Genomic DNA, 23,700 nt, shown 5'->3' on the forward strand with positions numbered 1-23,700 from the left:
TACTAGCTGTAGGATAACTAGCGTAAGCTGTAGGGACCAAGCAACTGTATACTGAAGCAGTATGAAGCAGTGCCACCTGATTCATAATTCTGAGATACCGATCTGTCATGTTTCACAGACAGTGAATTAAAAGGAAAATTTTAAGACATATGACACCCTTTAACTGACCTCCTGATAATGGGGATAATGAACTGGGTTTGCTTACCTAAGATCTCACTGTATTTAGTTTTGGAGGGACAGATGAGGTAAACCTGGCAATATCTATAAAGGTTAGATACGTAAAAATTCTGGGTATTCTATAAAGCAGTGACAAAATAATAATAATAATAATAATCTGCTGCTTGCCTCTGATTTAGCAGCATCACAGTCTTTTGCTAAAGTTTCTGATTTGTGAGCTTACAGAAACGGGAAGCAAATAAGTACTTTCATTCTTTCTGTGCTAATTTGAGTAAAATTGCTTGAGAAAATAAAGGATCTGGTTTTCTTTGTTGTGTTGGGGGCTTTTTTTGGCTTTTTTTGATGGAAAACAGCTTATTCTGTTGACTTGGAAAATATTACACGTTCAGTATTTTTCCTCTTACTGACCATAACTTGTAAATGTCACAATGCACCAAACAGTTTAAAAAACAAAAAATTCAACTAATTAAATGAAGGGAAAACTTTAAAAACTGCAAATGAAGTTTTGCAACATCTTATTTCCTCTTGCGCTACCACTAACCATACATATTTTCGTGTTGAAACACAGATTAACTAGAAATTTTTGTTAGCCTGATACAGTACTTCTTATCCTAAAAGACTGACAGAGCTGTTGGTACCACGTTTCTGTTAGACCACATAGTAGTATAACCACAGCTGTTAGCTGTTAGATAGTGGTCGCTGTTAGTACATTTCCATACACTTTTGCTTCAAAAACTGAACGATTTTTATTAGTGCCCATTTGCTTAAGTAAATCTACTTATGAGTATTCGTATATTTGATCTTAGTAAAAAGCTAATCCATAGAACAACTTGTTCTATATAATTTCCTGTCATCACTTGTCCCTTTTCAAAACTGGTTACATGTTAATGCTTTATGTAGCTCCTCAGCATGTGTTTTTCTTGCATTACAGAGTGCTGTTTGAACCTTCCATACATGCTCAAGTATTTGCTTTCTTCCCGGAAGGTGGAAAGTAAAAGACTATTCAAAACGTGTCCATAAATCTTGCAAGAAATAAGAAATTCTTGCAATAAATAAGACTAAGTAGAGATCAAATGTTCCACTCTCTGTCCCTCTGGGTCCTGCATATTTTACGCAATGTGTCTAAAGGCCACCATGTTCTAGTAGAGGTATGAAACAAACCCATGTTTAAACTGCGGATAATCCTGGTATAATAACCTGCTTTAATGAATCTGTGAAACAACGTGGGAGCTGCAAACAGGGTCTAGAAAGGTTCTATCCTTATACTAAGGCAGGTAGGCTCTACCCTATCTCATCCTGATGCAGGTAGGCTCTACCCTGTGACCTTTTAGGCTACAGGAAGACAAATCCTTTGCTCCTGAATTGCAGGCGGGCTGCAGGGCTAGCACCACGAAGGCTGAGCTTCCTCTATACGGCTGCCAGCGGGTCTGTGAGCAAGCTGTCACAGTGCCCGTGCGTTACACCTACACCGGTGCGTGAGAGAAACGCATCAGAGGCAGCAGCGGGACGGGCTCTGCCTGCTTCCCCTAGCCCACGCCGCCACCCAGGCAGCTTCTAAAGACGAATTCCTCAGCTCCTGGGGCTGCTTCCCCTGTCTCTACAAGCCTCCTGCCGGAAGCCCTCTCGGGCGGACGAACGAAAGCGGATGCTCAGCGGCGAGGCTGCCTCCAGCCGCCAGCCCCCAGCCCGCCCCTCAGCCCCGCCGCGGGGGTGGGACGGGGACGGGGACGGGAGCGGAGGGGGGGGGAGCGGCCAATCAGGCGGCGCCTCCGCGGCCGCGGCAGCAGCGGCAGGAGGGAGGCGAGGGGCGGGGCGGGGCGGGGCGGGCTGAGGCGGTGCGGGGCCGCGCGCGCGCGCGCTCGGCGGGGCTGGCGTTGCGGGTTCGAGACCGGACCATGGCGCTACCGGCCCCTCGGCCGGGCTGGGCCCCGCTGCGCCTGGCGGCGGCCGCGCTGCTCTTCCCCGCGGCGGCCGGTGAGCGCCTGAGGGGAGAGATGGGGGAGATAAAGGTGGAAAGGAATGGGGCTGAGGGGGATGGGGGGGGGGAGCGAGCGGGGTCAGTGCGTGGTGCTGGAGGCACCACGGCGGGGTAGGAGAGCGGCGGCGGGCGGCTGCAGGTCCGCGGCGGTTCCTTTCAACAACATGGCGGAGGGGCTGGCTGGGGCGGAGGCGCCACCCCCCTGGTGTCCGAGCCCGGCAGGGCCCGCGGCCGGCTCGTCCCTTTGTCAGGCTGCCCTCAGCAGCCCCCTGCCGCCCCGCTGGTGCGCGCCGCCTGAACCCTCTCCAGCCCTGCCTGCGGTTTATTTTACAGCCGCCCCGCCAGGTAGGTACGCGGCTGTCGGTGTGCAGGCGGTAGGGTTGAGCCTCCCTTTATTCTTGGGGAAAAAACTTGTGGCTGCTCCCTGGGAGCGCTGGCGGCGACCCGGGGAAATCCCGCTATGTCTCCTCGCAGCGTGTCAAAGGGCGCTTGCAGGCAGCACAGCGGGGAGAGGAGGCGTGAGGCGGTGCTCAGAGCCTCCCCGGAGCGAGGGTAAGAGATCCCCCGGCTGCCATGTCGGGCGCTTTAACGCGCCACGTTGTAGCGTGTTTACAGTGTCTGCGGGGAAGCTGTGACGAGGGAGGTGGGCGAGCTTTCCCTCGCAGTCAGACAGCCGTGTTTGCCTTGCCAGGAGCGCACCATGAGGAAGTGAAGTCTGCAGCGAGCGTCGCGCAGTGAAGTGGCTTTGTTCTGCTGGCTTCTCTGTACCTGTGGCGTCTTGTGAGAGGGAGATGTTTGTTACACAGGTGTTACAGATGCCTGGTTCTAATCGCTGTAGGTTCCAGCTGCATCTCTAGCGAGAGGTTAATGACAGATGCACAAAATCTGACTTACAATGAATTCCAGTTCCTAAATTATTCCGCAGGTGGGTCGTATACTGCTTTGGGTTTTAAAGAGGAAACGGAGAAGCACCACAACTTATTCCAGCTATAAGACATCTGGGGTTTCACCGTGCTGTTCGCAGTTCACTTTAAGGTGGTACTTACACTGTAAAGAAAATACTGCTTAAAGCAAAACAACTAGCTAAACTAAAATACTCTATTGCTTGTCAGTCTCCTTACTGAAGGAGGTGGAGAATCTTTTGTTGTGGAAACAGTGAAGTAAGCCTCAGTTAACCATTGATTTTTCTTGTGTTCGTGAAAAGGTGTAGCAGGCTTTAATAGTTTGAAGCTTTCTTACATACCGTATCCAATCTAGATGTTGAGGGAAACTTTAACTTGATTTCAGCTTTGAAGCTTTCTTTTCCCTTTTAATGCTTCTAGTCAGTCAAAAATTCCCATTCAATCTCTTTCAGGAAAGAAAGGTCTGAAAGCTTTATGCAAAAACAAGGTAATAGATTTCTATGCAAAAGCTTAAGGTTGGAAGTAGAAGTGTTCTTTTGTGCGTGTATCTCTTTTTGTTTGTTTGTTTGAAGTGGGGCAGGAGGGGAAAGAAGTCCACCTTGTCCAGAGTAATAGGTGGGGATCTAGGGCTCACGATCCATAGCTCATAGACAAGTCCTCTCTTACTGGTAAAGGGATTAAATTGTCTGAATACTGTGCTGTAAGTTGACAAAGACGCGTGACGTATGATTTGTCTACAGTTACTTAGCATTCTTTGCAAAAGTTAGGCATTTTCTGATTGCAAAACAACATCAGAAGCAGCATGCTAGTTTAATGTGTGAATGAATCCTCTTGTGATATGTTTTGTATGAAAATCAGACATGTCATGAATCACAGTGGCTAGCTGACTTCCTGTCAAGCTCTACTTTTTAAGCCTACTACTCGCCCTAATTTGAAAGCAGTCGTGATTTATTTATTTTTTATTTTGTAACTGTGTAAGCCACAAATAGTCTTTAATCTTTTAAGAATTCAGGGGCATTACCTCTTGGAAACAATTGCATTCACACAACTAGTCCTTATCACAAATAAGGATAGAAATCTGTTTTGTATGCTGAAGTGTATTTAAACATATAAATTAAAGAGTTCTTTTTTTCATGAAGGTAACAAGGGTAAAACAAAGATGAAGACCAAGGTTTTTAATTCTTTTTTTTTTTTTTTAAGGATACTTTTCTATGAAAGTTACCCAAACCAATTTTTATTTACTTTCTTGTAAGAGACAAGAACATACCTATGAGTAGCTTTCTGGATGAGTTGCAAAAAAATACATGTATGTAGCACCATTTGCTACCTGCACTACAGAGGACATAGCATTGCTTCTTGGAAGCTGAGACTTTTCACAAGGCTTTATCATTACCTGCAAGATATAGATAGGGCCTCAAAGTATTTTGTCCGCTGTCTTGGGTGCATCATTTTGGCTGCCAAAATTGCTGTTTTCCTTTAAAGTTGTGCTTAACAAAAAAGGATGAAATGTATGTGAATGCTGCCCTGGAAACTGTTACCTTACAGTACTTAATTAGTGCCTTTGTGCAAAGAATGGCTTAGTGAATGTCCTGAAATATCATGGTTAAAAATGTCATAGAGTATCTGGCATACTGTACTTAAACACTTCTGCATCTTGAGCTAGAAGAATTCAGAGGTGAGTCAGGTGTGTTGTTTGAGGGGAATGTACAAACAACGCAGGAAGCTGACAGCGCCTCTATGTATTACATTTTTGCTTGTGAAAAAAAAAAAATTGGACAAGGAAGAAACAGACAATAAACACTAGAGCCCTGTTGGTCATCTCCCCAGGATCTCTCAGTGTCTCTTCCGTATATCACAGCCTTGCTTCTTTCTCACCTCAAGCATTATGTCTTGTGGAACCAAAGTCCTGATTGTTCCTCTGGTGGTACTTTTCCCCCAGCTGTCACATGTATTTCCCATGGAAGAAGAGTTTTAATGTGTATCACAAGAGAAGGACCTAGAGCTTCTTGTTCAGCATAATACTGCTTTTGGGGCCTGGAATCGTTTGACTTTTGATTTGATTTACTTTAAAATGTTTACAACAAAGGTTTTGATAGAAGAATTAAAAATATAAAATAATATTGAGATGTGGTTTTGCTTTTGAGAAACACCCCCAGGATGTTTTAACTGCTTCAATACCCTTTGTTAGCATCCCTTGAAAGATCTTTTTCAACATATGATTTACAGCCAAAAATTCTTTCATCAAAGGTAGTGTTCTATACTAAAACTGTCTGGATGAAATAGTGTTGCAGGATGTGAACAAATAGTATATAGTAATTCATAGGTTTTTGTGTTATTTTTAAAAAAAAAAAAAAAGTCTTTCTGTACTTTTGTTAATTTGGGAACACAAGAAATATATTTAAAATATTGTTTCTGTAGATAACCTAAGAGTATAGACTGTTAAAAGCTAAGTGAATAGGCTGTACTTGATTCTGTTCTGTTCACTTTTTGTATATAGTATTTATAACCGAGCTCTGGAGAACCAGCTTCTTGTCAAGCTGCATCTCATTTACGTTGCCAGCTTGTTATACCCTCGTTTAATGCCAGTGGTTGCATCCACACACTGTTGTAATTTTTTTAAAAGAAAAAGAAAGTGTTCTGTGCTAATTAAAACATGGACTAAAACTTAAATTTAACTTTTTTTTTCTTTTTGCTCCTCCTCAGGTTTAGTAGTTTTGAAGGAGCTTTTTGTGTTACAAACTTTACTGGGGGGAGAAAGGAAGCAGGGAGATGAGGGTTCAAAATGTATGGGAATTCATTATACCTGAAAGATATTACTAGCTCTGGAAGATTAGAGAATGACTGCTGTATTTTACAGCATGATCTTATCAACCAACGGTAGTTGAAAATACATGAATATTTAAGTGGGCTTGGAGAACTGACTGGGTTCTGTGTCTGTCTGTTCTTAAATACAATGCTTCCCTGAAGAAAAAATGAAGATGAAGCAAAAACTTTCCTCCGAGACAATAGCAGTGTGATTGTTTTTTTCCTTGAGGTTGAAGTTGTAAGTGAAAACACTTGCTTATCAAAATGATTTAATTGCATGTTAGTAATTGGCTTCTCCTCCTCATCCCACTAGTGTTAAATCTCATCTATAACATATTCATAAATTCATAGTCTTTGTTCTTTTATGCATAGGTAACTGGGAAGTGAGATATAGGCAAGAAGATGCCAAGTCTCTTTCTTGTCCTCCTGCTAGCAGTTGTTAATGATGCCTGATTCAGTTTTCCTGTTAGTAAAATACAGGCATTTTACCATTACGCACTGTAGTCGTAAGGCATTAAGAATTGTAAATGGCAAAAGTAGAAAGGTGGCTGACATTTTTTGATGTCTTTTATAAAAAAAAAAAAAAAAAAAGTGTGTCCACTAGAGAGCAGCAAAAAACTATATTCCTAGAAGCTTGCCTGTTTGGCTGATTAAGCATTATTTTCCACTTTAAAATAAAGGGAGGGGGGAGTGTAGCTTCAGGAGGAAGTAGGGGTGTATTTGTGGAGAAAACCATTCAGTCGAGTGTGGACAGTGTGCTGTCTTGATATGAGGCTAGAAGATAATTGCATCAAACTGGGACAAAAATATAAATTTTTCTATAAAATTGCACTCATTGAGAACTCTGTAGCAAAGGAACGGGGGGGAACAAAATAAGGAAGACACCAAATGCCTTATTTAGTATGAGTGACATTTGTGTATCTTTGCGATTCTGTATGATCAGGGTGATGAATAAGCTTAACAAGGTCTACTTAAACGTCACTTTTCAGTTCAGGTAACTTATTCTCTGTACCATGACTTAATGTATGTTAAAAAAAAATATTATGCCTCTTACTGTAGGCATTCAGATGCATGTGCAGTTATGGTGAGCCAAGGAGATGACTTAAATAGGAAAAAAAATGTCTTGGATGAAGCAAGTCAGATAAAGGCCTGCAAGAGTTAACCTGAAGAATAAATGTTTGTAATAACAGATTTCCTTCTCCAGGAAATTCTGCAATTTAAAGAATGAAACATGATCTTACATGTGATTAGTCTGCTATATCCCCCACCCTCAAATTACAAGTTCAGTTGATAGCTTTAGTAAATCAGGAACCTGAGTGTTTTAAAGAAATGTTTTCCTGTATCTTCAAAATAAGTCCAAACCCTATTCTGCTTGTGTGGAAGGAGATATGTTCTCTGGTTGTTTGGGCTCTGTTCAGGGTTTGGATTCTGTTTGTTTGTTTTGAATGAGGATTAAGCCTTTATATGCCCGTTCCTCAGCAAAAATATATATATATATATATATATAACTGTAAAACCATCAAGTAATGGCTTTAAAATGACATAACTTGTATTGGTTTTGAAAATAAGATAACTGCATAAGTGCTCTAGAGGATAGTGTTATAAAATATATAATTTTTTAGGATGGAAGACGGTAACAGAACTTCTCTACCTGGAGAAATGTCTAAGATAGCAGCCCTTCTCTTTTAATACATAACTGTATAAGGAAGATGACTTCAACTCTGCTTTACTGTCTTAAATATGCAGATCTCCTAATTCTGTTGTCACAATAAAAAACATTGTAGTGTTGTTCTTTAGTGTTACATTCTTGTGTTTATGTAGCCAGAAAGATTATATAGGGCTCAGTTTCTTAACTTTTATTTTTTCAGTAATTTATGTTGTTTTACAATTCAGAATGTGTGCCAAGACTAATGTTATTTTTTTTCCTCCATACAGCATTACAATGTTATTGCCATCTATGTACAAAAGACAACTTTACATGTGTGACAGATGGGCTTTGTTTTACCTCAGTAACACGGACTGCAGACAAAGTCATACACAATAGCATGTGTATAGCAGAAATTGATCTGATTCCCCGAGACAGGCCATTTGTTTGTGCACCGTCCTCCAGAGATGGAGTTATTACTTTGCCTCACTGCTGTGACAAAGACCACTGCAATAAAATAGAACTTCCAATTCCAACACCAGGTAAGAGTTTTTGGCGTGTTGGATTTTTTTATTTTTTTTTTAAGCTTCACAAATTCTGCAAGCATTCCAATTTTGAAGTTGCAGGTGAACTTGAAGGCCTAAAGTACACCTTAGATTTTGCAAATAAAATTTCAAGAGCTTTGGCATAAGACATTAATATCCTGTGTAGGAACGGTAGAGCCAGTTTTGAAGACTTCTATGCAAGTCAAATAAAAACTCTGAGTAAGCATATAGTTGCTTTTGTTCACTGTAATACTTAGTCTTCAAAAATTTACTGTGCAAAAGTTATTAATGAACGTGTTAAATTGCACATCACAAAATAACTACATTTAATGTATTTCATAGAGTTACAAAAAGAGAAGAAGTTTTACCATTTCCTTTTATTTTTACCTTCAGGTCCTACTCCAGGAAAACCAGCTTCTAACCTAGGACCTGTGGAACTGGCAGCTGTTATTGCCGGACCCGTCTGCTTTGTCTGCATTTCACTAATGTTGATTCTATACCTTTGTCATAACCGTACTGTGATTCATCATCGTGTGCCCAGTGAAGAAGATCCCTCATTAGATCGTCCCTTTATATCAGAAGGAACTACTTTAAAGGATTTAATTTATGATATGACAACTTCAGGCTCTGGGTCAGGTAATGTCATACTTGTAGTAGTAATTACTCTGTTAAAGAGCTTTGTAAAGCATTGATTTTCTTAATATTGTCAGATCTACTTAAACTTGTAAATAATTGTAAAAGGAAGTAGAGAAGATGCTACTTTCATGTGGATTTATTTGATATTGGGAAAGATTGCAGTATATGAAAATAAGTGATTTTTAGCTTTAAATTCATGTACACCTGGATCTATTGGTGTATAAAGAATATTCTAAGTACAAGTTAATATTTTAGCCAGTTCTCTCCTTAGAGAAGATGGTGTGTCAATTGTAAATTGCTGCAGACCATGTCTGAAGAATTTCTATCCCTTGATTTCATAATTTGTATTTATTAATTCCGGCTTCAACAGGTATTCCTCTGGGATGAAGAGGTTATAGTCTGTTTACTGCTTACAGTCTTTGCTATTGTAATCCTAACATAGTTGCTTATAGGATTGTGGTGGTCTGTCGTAGAGATACAGTTTAACAGGCATTGATAGGGGATGATGCATCACACAAAACATCACAGAAATTAATCAATCTGTGGTCCATGTTAATTTACATATGTTCTACAGGAGTGAGGCACCAGATTGTATACAGAAGTAGTTTCCTTCTAACTTCTGTAGATAATCACAGCGCTTTTACAAACACTTTCTATGTGGCTCCTTTTCCCCACTACTTTAGATCAGAAGTCAGGTCTATGAATTCAGGTAAATTCAGGATTAGTTGTTGATTGACCTTTCCAGTTGTTACTGGGAATATCCCTTCATTTGCATTCTGGCCTTCCTCCCTCTGGTACTCTGAGAATTTTCATGTTTGAAGATATTTTGAAGGCATACTTCCAGAGAATAAGTTCTTGATAAGCTGGGAATCACAGAAGAAACTTATTCCAGAGTGGTTCAAAGTTATTGAACCATTTGCATCCTTCTCTATTTGCAAATGTTGGGTGGTTTTGGTTGGTTGTTCTTTTGGTGGTGGTGGTGTTTGTTGTTGGATGGGGTATTTTAGGGTTGGGGGGTGAAGTGGGGTGTTTGGAGGTTGGATTGGGTAGTTTTGTTGCTTTCTGTTGTGGGAGTGATGTGATTATCATGGGAGTGGAATAGGAAGTGTTTCAAGTACTTACTTTCAGTGCTGTTGGTAGTGTTTATATTTGCTGTGACTTGTGTCATTTTGTCTCAAAATTAGTCAATTGCTTACTATATAAATTCTCATTCTTCTGTGCCTTAGTACTTGAATGATAATTTCAGCATCCTGATTATGGTACAGCACATTTAAAATTGAGAGGACTCCTCAGTTATGGAATAAACTGAGGATAGGAACAGAGCTGCTAGTGAGAAAGGTTTCTGACATGGTTAAGCACTGAGCTGTATGAACGGTATGCTGCTGGGGAAAGAGGATGCAAGAAACAGGAAATGTACAGAATAGACAACAATCCAAATTTAGTCGTAAGAGCCATCGTTATTCAGCACAAAGCACTTACGTAAGAGTCGCAGCTAAGAAAGTGTTTGTGCTGTTGGCCTAGAGTAAATGTTCATGCAGAGGGACCAAAAAACTTGAGCTTGTCAAGTAAAAAAAGGAATTCACCTGTTTCTGTGTTATGGTATTGTTTGAAGAGCAGCATATCAAATGAAGTGTACAGAATTCTAAAAATGAGCTTACTGCTGAGATCAGAAGGGAATTAGGATTCATTTTCTGTGGTGATAAATACTAAACTGCTGTTAATTATTTGACTTCTGTTAGTATTTCCTTGTTGTTCCATGAGGAGCAAAAGAAAATAAAGCAAGACCTGAAACAATTACAGGCTTGATGAAAGGAATTCATAAAACTTTCAAAGTAGAAGCTGAGACTTTAGCAGAGGGCTCTAAGAGAAGGATTTCAGAGTCTCTTGGAGCTGAGAATGATTTTCAGATCATGATGCAAATCTCGGAAATAACTACATATTGTATAGATGGATTGGGATGCCCCACTGTAATGCTATAACTTGCAAGTGACAAAGCAACTTTCCTGCAAGGAAACAGGAAGAGTCATATGAAATGGGAGAGAAATTTCTGTCATTGATAGGTGAGTTCAAGCACGTACTTAAATGCGTTTGAAAACCAGAGGATTGTAAAATCAATGTTGATCTGAGTCAGTTCAACTGGATGTAAAACTACTAAAAGTTATCTGCAATTCATAGAGGTTTGAAGAGAATTAAATTCTCCCAGTTCCTAGGTTTTGGGGAAGGTCTTTTGGGGGGAGACTTATCCAGGTGATTTCTGCACTGTAGATCAGATGTTTGAGAATATGAACAAAAACCTGATAGAGCAAGTCCAGAGGAGTTGCTGTAACAAAGCTCTCCTACAAAGACAGGCTGAGAGAGTTGGGATTGTTTAGCCTAGGGGCGTGAAGGTTCTAGCAAGATTTTATAGCAGCCTTCCAGTACTTAATGTGAGCCTACAGGAAAGATGGGGAGAGACTTTATCAGGGAGCATAGCAATAGATAATTTCTTAAAAGTAAAAGAGGGTGGATTTAGACTAGATACAAGGAAGAAGTTCTTTGCTGTGCATGTGGTCAGGCACTAAAAGAGGTTGCCTAGAGAAGTTGTGGATGTCCCATCCCTGGAGGTCTTCAAGGCCAGGTTGGATGGGGCTTTGAGCAACCTGGGCTGGTGGGAGGTGTCCCTGCCCATGGCTGGGGTGTTGGGTCTGGGTGATCTTTAAGATTCCTTTCAGCTCAAACTGTTCTGTGATTCAGAACCAAAGTTACAGCAGCTGATTTTGTTGGCTGCCTTTAGTGCCTTAAAACTTAGTTCCTGAATGCAGAATTTTCTAATCCAAATCAGGCAAAAACTTCTTATACATTGTAAAGTCATTGGTCCTAATTAATCAGAGCACAGTTAAGATGTGGAAAGGAAAAAAGCTCTTCTCTTAAACTCTAAGAAGGCTTGAGGATACTTGGATATAAAGTATGAAAATGATGGATGCTTCATGGATAAATCGGATGACCATGCTTGAATATAAGATGACCTGTTGTTGAATTTAACGTGAGCTTGAATTTTTCTCATACTCCTGATTAGCTAACTGATTCTGATCTTCATGCACAGTTGAAAAGGAGCAGTACTTGAGCTTAAAAAAAAAAAAAAAAAAAAAGAGCTTGAAGTACACTTGTGTCCAGGGTGTATGCCACAAAGGCTAACATTATAGCCATCTGTAGCAAGTTACTTTTCAGGCATTCTGGTTTACAGTAATAGAGTTGCCCAAATTCCTGGTGATACATGGCTGCATTTCATCTATAGCAAGAAGTGGAGAGTGCTCAGTTGAAACGGTGTCTGTGAGGTAAATAATTCTTACTGACTTAAGATAATTATGGATTACAGCCTTCCAATATTGCTTCTGACAGCAGCAGTAGTAAAAGAAAGCACAATTGGAAAAGAAAAAAAAAAGAAAAAGAAAAAGAGAGACAAATGAATTATGTAAATATTGTAAAAACAAGTATAGAAGCAAGGTGGATTAAGCTTTGTATCTGTTTTGAGGTTAGCTGATATCCTTGGACATCTTTTTTATATAAGAAGTGTCATCCATAAATGGCTCACCATGTTGAAAGCAGTGCACCTCAAACTGTAGATAAACAATTTTTGGAAGCAGCTATAGAAAAAATAGTAGGTACATCACAACTTTCAAGTATAGAAAAAAAACTTCAAATAGAAGTTTGTGTAAGGATTTTGCAGTAGCACTGAAGTGCTAAGAAAGAAACCTCTTCTGGTTGACAGAGTCAAATTTCACATTTTTAGAAATTAGGTTGGTCCTGTGGTTATTCTAGGTTGCCTTTTTCTGCATTTCAAAAATCTGTCCATAAAGAATACAAATTAGGCTTCACAGATAAGCATGTACAGTTTGAGCAGACAACACAGTTGACCTGAGCTCAGCTATTGCAACAGAAGTTTTGTGGGTTTTTTCTTAGCAAATAATCATTGCAAGTCCTGAAAATATTTAAATCTTTAGTATATCCATTTTCTCTATCATTTCTTCATGTAGAATTACGCATATTTTTAGTGCAGAATATGCAGAAAATTCCTCTAAATCTGAAACTCTCAATGAGCTCCTCTGAACACAGCAGTGTTTTAATTTACATTGCTCAAAGACTCAATGTTGTTGAGCAGATCAGGTGTCCTTCTAGTGCTGTTATTTGCAAAGGATGTCCAGAGATGGACAGGAAATAGTTATTTAAGCTTTTAGTTGTGATACATTTTCTGCAGCTTAAGGAAATGCAGATGTTCTATCAGCTGTTGGAACAGCGATTACAGAGCAATAGATTTTCAAGTGTTTAAGTGAAATAATACAATATCAAAAGACCTTATTGTGAGCAGATAACTTGGCTGATACATTCACCCTGTAATGTAGTATCACTGCAGAATTCAACATGCCTTTTAGTTACAACAAAAACCTACCCTTGGGGGATACCAGTGGTTCTTGCTTGTTGTGTAAGTTTATGGAAGCATGTTACGAGGTGCTGTGATTTGAATGCATGTAGATGTTCTGGAGCTGTAAAACCTGCATGAATGTGAGTGTTTTTCTCATGTATAATGCTAGTGAAGTACACAGGTGTGGCCTGTGAAACAGGAAGATAGTGTTAAAAGGATGTTTTCCTATATTACAGGGGCTTGAGAGTACTAACAGGCTGCTCATGTACTTGGGTATCAGCATGAATGACAGTGTTGCTGATAAGCATGGTTTAACTTTGTCTTAGAAATGGACCAAGTCTCACCTAACAAGAAGTCAAGAAATTGGATTAGTATAAAAGGTGCTCTTGAACTGCTTTGTCAAGAGAGTTATGATCTTTAACAACAACAAAAAAGCTTTATCTGATTGTTCCATGGTTTGTTTCTTATGTTTGGTTAATTTTTGTGTTGTCCCCTCCAACCTCCCCCCCACACAAGTTTAAACAGAAAGAAAATTTGTACATTCCTTTTAAAAGTTGTAGAGGCAGTTTGCAGCGTAATATATTTCAATACTTGTATTGTTGGCATTTAAGACTGTAGACAGCATCTTACCAATGTACTTATTAGCAGTCTCCAACAAGTTGTCAAAATCTTATGAGTGTGCATTCTAAGAGAAACATCTTAATGGAAAATAGATCCAAAGTGCTTACTTTGTTTAAGGTTAATATTAAATCTTCTTTTCAGGTTTACCTTTACTTGTGCAAAGAACAATTGCAAGAACTATAGTACTTCAAGAAAGCATTGGTAAGGGTCGCTTTGGAGAAGTATGGCGAGGGAAATGGAGAGGAGAAGAAGTTGCTGTGAAGATCTTCTCTTCAAGAGAAGAACGTTCATGGTTTCGAGAGGCAGAAATTTATCAAACTGTTATGCTACGACATGAAAACATTCTCGGATTTATAGCTGCAGACAATAAAGGTTAGTAATGCTGTGAATTAATTTTGCTTTTTGTATTCTGCGTCAGAAAAGATGGTAATTTTAAAATCTATTTTGCGAACACCCAGTTAAGAACAGGAAAAAAATATTATTTGAACATTTGGTATTTCATCAAGTTTAATTTAAAAAGTGCTTTTTTCTGGAAAACATGTTTAAATCTTTTAAATAACTATAATTCAAAAAGATTATGTATTTAATGAGGTGTAATTTCCACAAACAAGTTAAAATGTTAACTGAACTTGATATCAAAAAGTAGCTGCATTACCCAATCAGCCTGCAAGTTTGCTGAATACCTTTACTTTCCTAATAGCCTAACAAGATAGACATGTGGGACCAAGAGAAATAACGTCTAATCTGGTAATCCTAATATAATGAAGGAGGTAGAGAATTCATTTTTCTGTCTGAGATATGAGAAGTTTTACATTTAGCAGTTCAATTAGAAAAGAAGCTGTAAAAAAGCGATTAATAGTTTGTTCCTAGTATTAAAAACCTGTACCTATCTCCTGTTGTTGGAGTATACAAGTAGAATTCTCTTTAATTATCAGTAGACCGATTTCAAGTGTCTATTTCTCTATGAACATGTTGAATTGGAACAGAACCCAAAAGTTTGCGTGAAACACTCCCCTTCTCTAAGGAACAGTTAGCTACAGTTAAATTGTTCCTAACATGTTTAACATTTGTCTCCAAGAGCTTGGATATCCACAGCATACTAAGCAACTTGTTCCAGCCGTGTAGTATGCCTACCATTAGAAACTTAGTCTTAATATCCAATACAACTTTAGATGTGACAGTAAGAACAGGTGTGAAAGCAAGAGTTTGTTGTGATGGACCTACTGGAATATGTGGAATCTGCACCTTAAATAAATACATTCATTGTATTAAAGATGCTAATGAAAACACCCCTCTGCAGAAGTTACAAGCACTATTTCAGTTAGAAGTGCCATGGATATATCACACTATCTTAGCTGTAACTTTCAAGAAAATCAGTCTGTAGTTAAGCATAGCAGTCTCCCATTTTGCCTCAAACCCATAGTTTGTCCCAAAACTACACTTGACTGCTGTGCACAGGGGGTATGAGGAAGTTACCCTAAACTGGTGGGCTCCTGAAATAATACTGTAATTGCTGGCTCAGGTTCGAGATGCAGTACAGTGGATTTCCATTTAACTTGAACATCTCTTGGTTCCCTGCAGTACACTATAATGTGATGTAAAAAACTGGTTTTGTTTTTGTTTGTTTGTTTCTGTTGTTAATATGCTGGACTTAAATTGGGGAAGAAATCCTTTGTTAAAAGTTCGTGTTATTTGAGGTTCTCTTGTTCTCTTGAGAACTAGTTTGTAATCAGTTTACAAGAAAAGGATGAAGACGTTTTGAAAATGCTGTAACTTTTTACTCTGTCTATTTCTCCAATGGTGTTACTGTCTAATCAAGTGGGAAAAGCTTTTTTCACAGGAGCTTACTGCTGGTTTATTTCACCTACCAATGCAGAATTCTCAGGATAGCCTTCTGCATCCTCATAGCAAGGAAATCTGTACACACCATTATCTCCCTAGGTTAAGGATTCAGAAGTCCTGAATATCAAAAGGAGGTTAATATGTCAACTGTACTTTAGAATAGTTGGAGCCCCCTGTGTACCATTAAATGGGGTAGCACATAGGGACCATTAAGGAGGTAGTTCTTTCAGTTTCCCAGGTATGCTATCATCATACTTTAAAAGGAACGAGTGTATCACGTTATAGCTTTAGAGAGACAGTAGGCTTAAAAATGCCCATTAATGGTCTTTCGTTATAGATGCTAGTGTTTCCTGCTAAGTGCTTACTAGGTGCCAGAAGCAAGATGAAACACTACTTTGCAGTGGTAATAGCTGTGAAGGATTTGCATCCATTTCCCCATAGGGCAGGAGAAATGTTGAATGCATTCGGGAGTTAGTACAGCCTAGCTGGAACACATGAAGTCATTCTCCAGGAACCTGATGATGTGTTAGTTACCTTGCAAAGGTAACTAAAAAGATACAGCAGTACAGGGAATTCCTTGTGCAATACCAGTTTATAGCTTGCTAAAAGTTTCAGTAATGCATTGAGATTAATTTCTCAGGAGTAGGTTTTCCTGTGTCCATTATGAGTGCTGAAGACTTGTTCCTCTTTCATTGCATGTAGTGGTATAAAAGTTGGCCAGTTTTATGCTGCAATTTTCTCAGCTAATAAAAGCATAAATAAGGTCTCTCATCTTAACACCAAATGTATTTTTCACAACTTTTGGGAAATCTTTGGCTGACAATTGTATCTGTAAAATTGTAATCTATACAAGCACACATCAGCTAAATCAGTGGAATTCAGCTCAGACGGTTGAGTCAGTTTGACCATCAATTCATCGACCATCACTCCTCATTTTACACTGTTTAGGCATTCCATGTGCCATAATGTTCCTCTCCCTGTTTTCCTACATTTGTTCAGAAGGCTGCAGGACCTGGTCCTATTATCTACTTTCCCGTCTGAAGATTTACTGGGAAATATGTGCTGCTGTTAAGCCAACTTGAAGGCTGAGAAGCAATAAATGTTTTTGTCTGCAGTCTCATTCTGTCTGGCTAGAACATTTATGTTCTGGTTAGCTCTTTACTTAGCCAGGAGTTACGTGCTAACTTTCAAATACTGCCAGGTCAGAGAAATTGCTTTCTGGGGCATGTGTTGCCTTCTTTGAACTACCTAAGCAGGTAGTTTGGGGCTTGGGTATTTTTTGCTTGATACCCAATGCTAAAGCGTGTTAAGTACCAACAGTATTTTACAAGCAATGGCAGCAACCTCTGTTCACAGTACTAATTACTTCTCTGGGTTCAACTGTCTGTAACCATAACTCTATAGTCACATTTTGAGTAAGGTGAAATCTTATACTGTACACTTTTACATAACATTATGCGTTAAAATAATATGACTTTTCTGTTCCTTCCCCTTTGTTCAGTCAGACTACCTTACATGTTAAGTAGATCCCTAAGAATGTTAGGCAATATATTGCAGAGGAATTGCTTCCTCTTGAGAGAAGTAATGTTTGAGTTTATTCTTTTTGAGCTGTGGTATTAGCCTGAGAGGAAGGCATTCGACAGGAAGGTCTTGCTAATTTACATAACTCAAGTGTTTTACATTAATTTAATCAGATGATTATCTATATGATAATCAAGCTTTTCCTTTTTTTTTTTTGAAAAAAAAAAAAAAAAAAAAGAAAAAGCTGAAGTCCTCTTCTAGCCCCAACTGTCTTATCCCAGCAACTGCCTGAATATCTCATTTCTAGGAGTCTTACAGTTAAGGATTCCATTGTAAGTGATCTTATCACTATTCATTTTCCTCTGTTTTTTTTCCTTAAATTATCTGCATGCCAAGAAATGTTAGTTTCAAAGTACAGAGTAGGATACATTTTACTATGTGATACTAGAGAAATATGCAATTAGGCAGTTTTAAAACTTTAAGCTTCATTTAAATATTCAACTTGGAGCATAAATCTCAGGTTCAAAATTACTAGACAATACTGTCGGACTTCAAAACCTAGTGTTTAGCTTTAAGACAAGCATACCCGTGTCCAAATTCTTGTTGTAAGAGTAACAACTTTAAAAATAATTTAGTAATGATGTAAAAAACGCTTTTTTCACCTAAGTGAATTCAATTTTAGTTGAAACTTCATTACATAGATTTGCTAAGGTAATTGTAATGAATTCTGCTCTCCAGAGGGAGCTTGTCTAAAATGAACGTTGCTTGGAATTCACTAATGTTTTTTCACATCCTGTAACCAGTACTCTAACAATAAATCTGAATGTTTCACAAGTCTAACAAAATAAGAAAAATTCTGAAGACAGAAATAAACTTTTTGCTTTAGGGTTATTTTGATGGTCTGAAAATATTTTCAGAAAGTTTATTACAGATGGATTAAATAACCATAATTAAGCACTTTTAATTTGGCTTTTTTTTTTTTTTTTGAAGATACCTAGCCTCTTGTAATAGTTTTGAACATTTTGAAATTGCATGAGACTCTTGATTAAACTGTGTTAGCTATATTAGATTACCTTGTCTTGGAAAGCTGTTCTACTGCATATAACTGTGTATAATTACTTTTTCATACCTGATGATTCAAATGCAGTGGTTGAAAACTTCACGGCAGATGCTGTTTACTGCGAAGCCAAAATATTCAAGTCACTAGTAATTAACCACACTATCAACAGTATAAGAAGGCTTTAAGTTCATAGCTTGGGTTCTGCTTATATCACTGAATAAATATGTGTATATTTGGTCAAATTTAGTAAGGTGGAGATATTGTAGTAGGTTCCATCTAGTAGCTGAACAGTGATGTAATTATTGCTGCATTTCAGCTTGTCTGTAAATAATATTTGTGTAAGCTTGGATGTAAGACCATGGCTTGTTTAAATTCTTGTTTGGTATCAACAAACAATACATAATGCAAAAAATAGTCATCTTTTGGAAAGGGTAGTGATCCAAGCTTTATTTTTTCTTCTTTGGGGAAAAAAAAAAGATAAAAACAAAATAAATATTAAAACTTGAAGGTAAATAATAAAGTTGTACATAAGAAAATAGAGTGGTCTATAGTGTCTTTGAAAGATCTATTTAAATGGCATAGGTCAGTTCACAGCTTAAAATAAATTGTGTTTAGGTATCTCTGCCTGAAACGGTGCTTGGGCTTTAACATTATACGCATACCTGTTGTTTGATCCTGTATTTGACTTCTCATGTTTCATATGAATGGGGCTTCTCATTGTGTGTTAAAACTAGACAACAATAAATAGAGAAGTTAGCAGTGTGGGGATATAACTGATGAAACATTGGCATAAAAGTAGTGAAGAGAATGTTCTGACTTCTGAATGAATTAACTTATTTCATTTTCAACTCTATAGCTTTCGGAGCTCTTTGAATAATGTATTTTAGAGAGCCTTTTATGTGCCTATAAACACATACCCTTTTCTAATGGTTCTGTAAAACTGGTTCAGTGAAGCTACAGCTGTTGAACTGACTTTTCAGAGACCATATTTTCTCTGGTGGAAAAAGTGACATTTAATAGTGTACTGAATTCTACCAGTTCATTTTCTTGTCTATGCAAAATAGTGAAAGATGAAGCCGTCCTAACTTAAATGTTGGTGAAGACTTTAAAAAGAAAAAAAAAATGCTTTCCCTTTTTTTGCTTTTTAAAAAACAAAGCCCAGGAATTGCTTCTGTGGATATGTTTTAAGAGTCTTCCCACTGCAGTAGCAGCTTTCCAACAGTCTTTTACAGTCAGGGCATTTGTCTGCTTTCTTTCATCTGTTTAAACGAAACCTAGTTGGGACTGAGCTGTGAATGTACAGAGTCAGTATTCTTTCTATTGTAAGAATTGGTTGAATGTAGATTAGACTTCTATTTTCCTACTCTGAAGTGTTCTGCTGATTCTTATTACTACTTTTTTAATACTTTTTTCTTTAATGGTAACTCTAGCCTCCATACAAATGTCCAAGTAGAAGAGATTCTTTAAAATCTTCCCTGCCAGCCACAGGTGCTTGAGTAAATACAGCATTTCTTGATCTGTAGATGATTTTGTGCCTATGTGATGTTTCTGAGCTACATGTACTTATGAGGGGATTGAAGGAAAAGAAATGTAAGACCCTTCAATCTGGAAACTAGACTTTCCAGTTTGCTCATCAGTATGTTTATGATAGGAACTAATTTCTGAATTCACTTCTTCCTATTCTTCAGTTTTAGTTCTTTATATATTTAGCTTATGCTGTTTTCTCACTTGTTATTAGAGAATGGCTGTATAATCCAGGATAGAAAGTCCAACAGAAATTGTTAAAGAATAGTTATCCCATAGAAAGAGATTCAAGGCTTTTCTACAAAGTAGCTGTAAAAACACTTGTCAGATCTACCATTGGAGTTGCTTTTATTATGTTTTCTGATTGTTTTGTTTGTTTGTATTTTTATGTTGTATCTTTCAATAGCCTCAACTTCAAGATATTTTGTGTCCATTGTTTTAATAATTTGAACAATTTAGCTGTTGCATCTCACTTGTATGTCTTCAGATATTTGTAAATGTATTACAACCTATCTGGCTCACAGTTCAGATACTGGTGGTGTTAGTTTTGCATTATGTATTCAGCCTTGTTCCCCAAGCAGAAGAGTGAGGGGAAGGCAGGGCCTGACTAAATAACCTGAATAACTATTCACCAAAAATGTCACCTATGAACAATAGTGGCGTTAGCTTTCCGCGGTTTGTCTTTTAGTTTAAATAAAAGAATATTCCCTAAACTGTTCAGATTGCATGTTGGTAGGCCCAGCCCTTACGGTGGTATTTAAGTGTTAAAGAGACAGAAGTAAAGACTTAAAGTCCAATTAGCTGAGGTTGCAAAAGAGTCTGTAACTTGTAAGCAGTGTATAAAACTGGTATGTATGGGGTATGCGGTATTCATGCCAATGTTGTTTTGCAGACAACGGTACGTGGACTCAGCTGTGGTTGGTGTCAGACTATCATGAACATGGGTCGCTCTTTGATTACCTGAACAGGTATACAGTAACTGTGGAAGGAATGATAAAACTAGCTTTATCCACTGCCAGTGGCCTTGCTCATCTTCACATGGAAATTGTGGGCACACAAGGTAATCTTACAATTGTTCAGTTTGTCCAGTGGATAATACTAGATTTTTTTTAAATAGCACATACATGTTTTTCTACTGTAATTCTCTTCTTAATTAGAACATCAAACTCTTTTAGGGTGTAGCTGCTTTGCACACAGCTGCTCGTTTTTGTGATGAGAAGGCATCTGAACACAGCACTGATAGCGAGGTTAATCTTTTGAGGAGCTGAGTGAATTGAAAAATGTCAGTCTGTGATAACATATGAACTCATACAAGTTCTTAATATAATATAGACTGATACTGTTTTGGTATCAGTTTCTACTGAGGACAATATGAAAATAAGTTTTTTTCCACTACTAAACAAACGCACGGTAAACTTCCAAAAATATATGATTTATACTATTAGGCTTCTCCCTTTCTCCTCAATTGCCATGCCCTTTCCCTCAACCCTCACCCCCAGCCCCATTCTTTTATATGCTAAAATGGTTGCTCTTCTGTTATTAAAGCAGAACACTTTTTGCTTTTCTTCCAAAGCTTGAAAACAAAACAGTCATAAACTCCCCTACAGTTAAAAAGTATATAACGTTTCTAGTAGTGTTGACATATTTTGTAACTGCATATCTGATGATCTGCTGAGGGATTCGGGGGGTTGGGGTTTTTTATCTTCCTTTCTGTGGTATATCCAGGTCACGATGACGCAATAATCATTCATACAAAACATCTATAGTGCCTGTCATATCTCCCTAACTTTGATTTGTGACAACATTATGGGTCTATTTCCAGAGATAGTAAAAGTATTTTGCCAGCAAGTAGTATTCGTATTTGCCAGCAAGTAGTACATACATGGAACAAGACACTTTTCTGGGTAACCAGCTATTCCACAATGAATGATTTCAAGAGTTACCTTGATGAGCCCAAAGTGGTGGAACGGGAAGGGATTCCTTAACCTCAGTCTGCATCAGATTCGCAATACCAGCTATTGTCTTTTTACGGATGTGTTATTACTATTTTTTTTTTTTTTTTCCTTCACAGGCAAACCAGCGATTGCCCACAGAGATTTGAAATCAAAAAACATATTGGTAAAAAAGAATGGAACGTGCTGCATTGCAGACCTAGGATTGGCAGTTAGGCATGATTCAGCTACAGACACAATTGATATTGCCCCCAACCACAGAGTAGGAACAAAAAGGTAAAAATCATTAGTATGATGTATTAGGTGATTTTTAGAATGAAATGCTTTGCTTTTTTTTTTTTTTTTTTTTTTTTTCATTTAGAGGATTTTTCTAGCTACAAATATAATTAGGAAAAAATGTCAATAGTGGCAGGTACAGTTCTGTGGCCCTTTCTTCCAGCTAGTGATTTGGTTAGACTGTACTGAAAGCGCATGCTGAACATTGGGTTTTATTAGTGGAATTTGAAAAATGTCAAAAATGTGCAAATTGTAGTAGGGCAGAAGTGTATGTTAAAAACAACTAGGAGACTTCATGAATAGTGATTGTAGAGACTTCACTTGCTGTATCTTATTCTTTCTGCTTTGTTGCATGGAATTATTGCCTGCAGCACAGTCTGGTGACATAAGACAGGATATTGACAGTGAAAGTAAAAAGCTGGGTTTTTTGTTTGTTTAGTTTGAAGCCTATGTGATAGAACAAAGCGCAGAGTTGCAAATGTGGGCTTTTGTGGAAATATATTCTTTAGAGCTTAAAAAGGTAGTTGTCTGTCATCTACTGCATAAATAGTTATCAATGGGTGAGTGAGGATGCTCCCTTTTATTTTAAAGGCCTACCTCTGAATTTGGAAATAAGAATTTTTCTCATTCTCAGAAGAACTTCTGAGAGCTGGTTCATAGCACTTCTTTATAGCTTCTGTGTTTAGTCAGTGATCCTACTTGTACTAAAATTTCTGTTGCTGAGAAATGTGTGGAAGTCCTGTGGTCCAGGGTTGTGCAAGATTAACTTTTGCATGTGCCCTAACTGCATTGGAGAAAATCCTGTGTTAATGTTGCCTGTTTCCCAATCCTCACATTCAAAAATGTTTTTCTTTCTTTTGACATCTCTTTAGTGAGTGATACTGCACATGTGTATGTGTGAATGGGATGTTACAATGAACTAGGGTATAGCTTTAGTTGTGGCTTTTGGGGGAGAAAAATGGGGTTTAGTGAACAAGGCTTTTTGCATTTGTATTGAAAATTGTTTTACTGACAACTATATTGCTGAGATTACTTTGTTCTAAAGTTCTGCTATTCTTCTTCTGTTACCCACTTTTTAAAAACTACACAAACAGATGAGACTTACGAATTTTTACTAGATGAGAAAATACTGGGCATTATTCCTTCTCAAGTCTCCACTAATCATTGCCTCATGCTTCTTCACAAGGGTGAAGGTGTACCAACTCTCTTACTGCAGTGGGCAGCAGCAGGACTAAGTCCACTGCCCACTTCAGACATTAGTCACTTTTACTTCTCTGAAAATTGTTCATTCTCATAAAAGGCTGGTTCCTTCTTCCTCCCTCTTGTGTATTCTTAGGTAAGTAACTCTGCATCTTTGCTTATTTTTCCATAATGAAGCTCAGCTTTTATCTGTTCAATGACAATTTGTTCCCATTGATGGGTACCACTGTTGGTATCTTTTCTGCGCGTGGAAGCTCTGTATGCAGGTTCAGAGAGGCTTGACTAAGCTCATGTTTTTCCAGTGATTGTCTACAGTAAAACATGGTCTAGGGAGCAAGCAAGACTCATTTTCAGGTGAGTGCTCTAGCTACTGATTGGACTGATTCTTCTCTCTGGCTGAACGAATCTTTATTTCTGCTTAGAGACTTAGTTTCATCAGGGGATGTGAAATGTGTGCTTTTTGCAGTATAGCATAAAGCAGGAAATGTGAGCTTTAAACTGAGGAGGAAATAAAATCCCACCCTCCCTTTTAAACAAGTGTAACCCAGCTGTTACTTCTGGTAGTTGAAACTGGCTGTGTTTAATCTGGAGAAGCAGTTCAGTTGTAAATTACACCT

The 23,700-nt window shown here is 38.2% G+C and overlaps 1 protein-coding gene across 1 annotated transcript in view; it reads left to right on the forward strand.

Annotated features, from left to right (window-relative positions):
• The first annotated feature begins 2,065 nt into the window (after positions 1-2,065).
• Positions 2,066-23,700, forward strand: part of TGFBR1 (transforming growth factor beta receptor 1) — a 35,510-nt gene continuing 13,875 nt past the window's right edge. The window contains exons 1-6 of the mRNA XM_084282173.1: positions 2,066-2,151; positions 7,798-8,049; positions 8,446-8,688; positions 13,850-14,080; positions 20,548-20,715; positions 21,727-21,883. Coding sequence (XP_084138299.1) covers positions 2,073-2,151; positions 7,798-8,049; positions 8,446-8,688; positions 13,850-14,080; positions 20,548-20,715; positions 21,727-21,883 — 1,130 coding nt within the window. The 5' untranslated portion in view covers positions 2,066-2,072. The remainder of the gene's footprint in view (positions 2,152-7,797; positions 8,050-8,445; positions 8,689-13,849; positions 14,081-20,547; positions 20,716-21,726; positions 21,884-23,700) is intronic.

The sequence above is a fragment of the Netta rufina genome (genome assembly GCF_964035555.1).
Source record: "Netta rufina genome assembly, chromosome: 2".
NCBI lineage: Eukaryota > Metazoa > Chordata > Aves > Anseriformes > Anatidae > Netta > Netta rufina.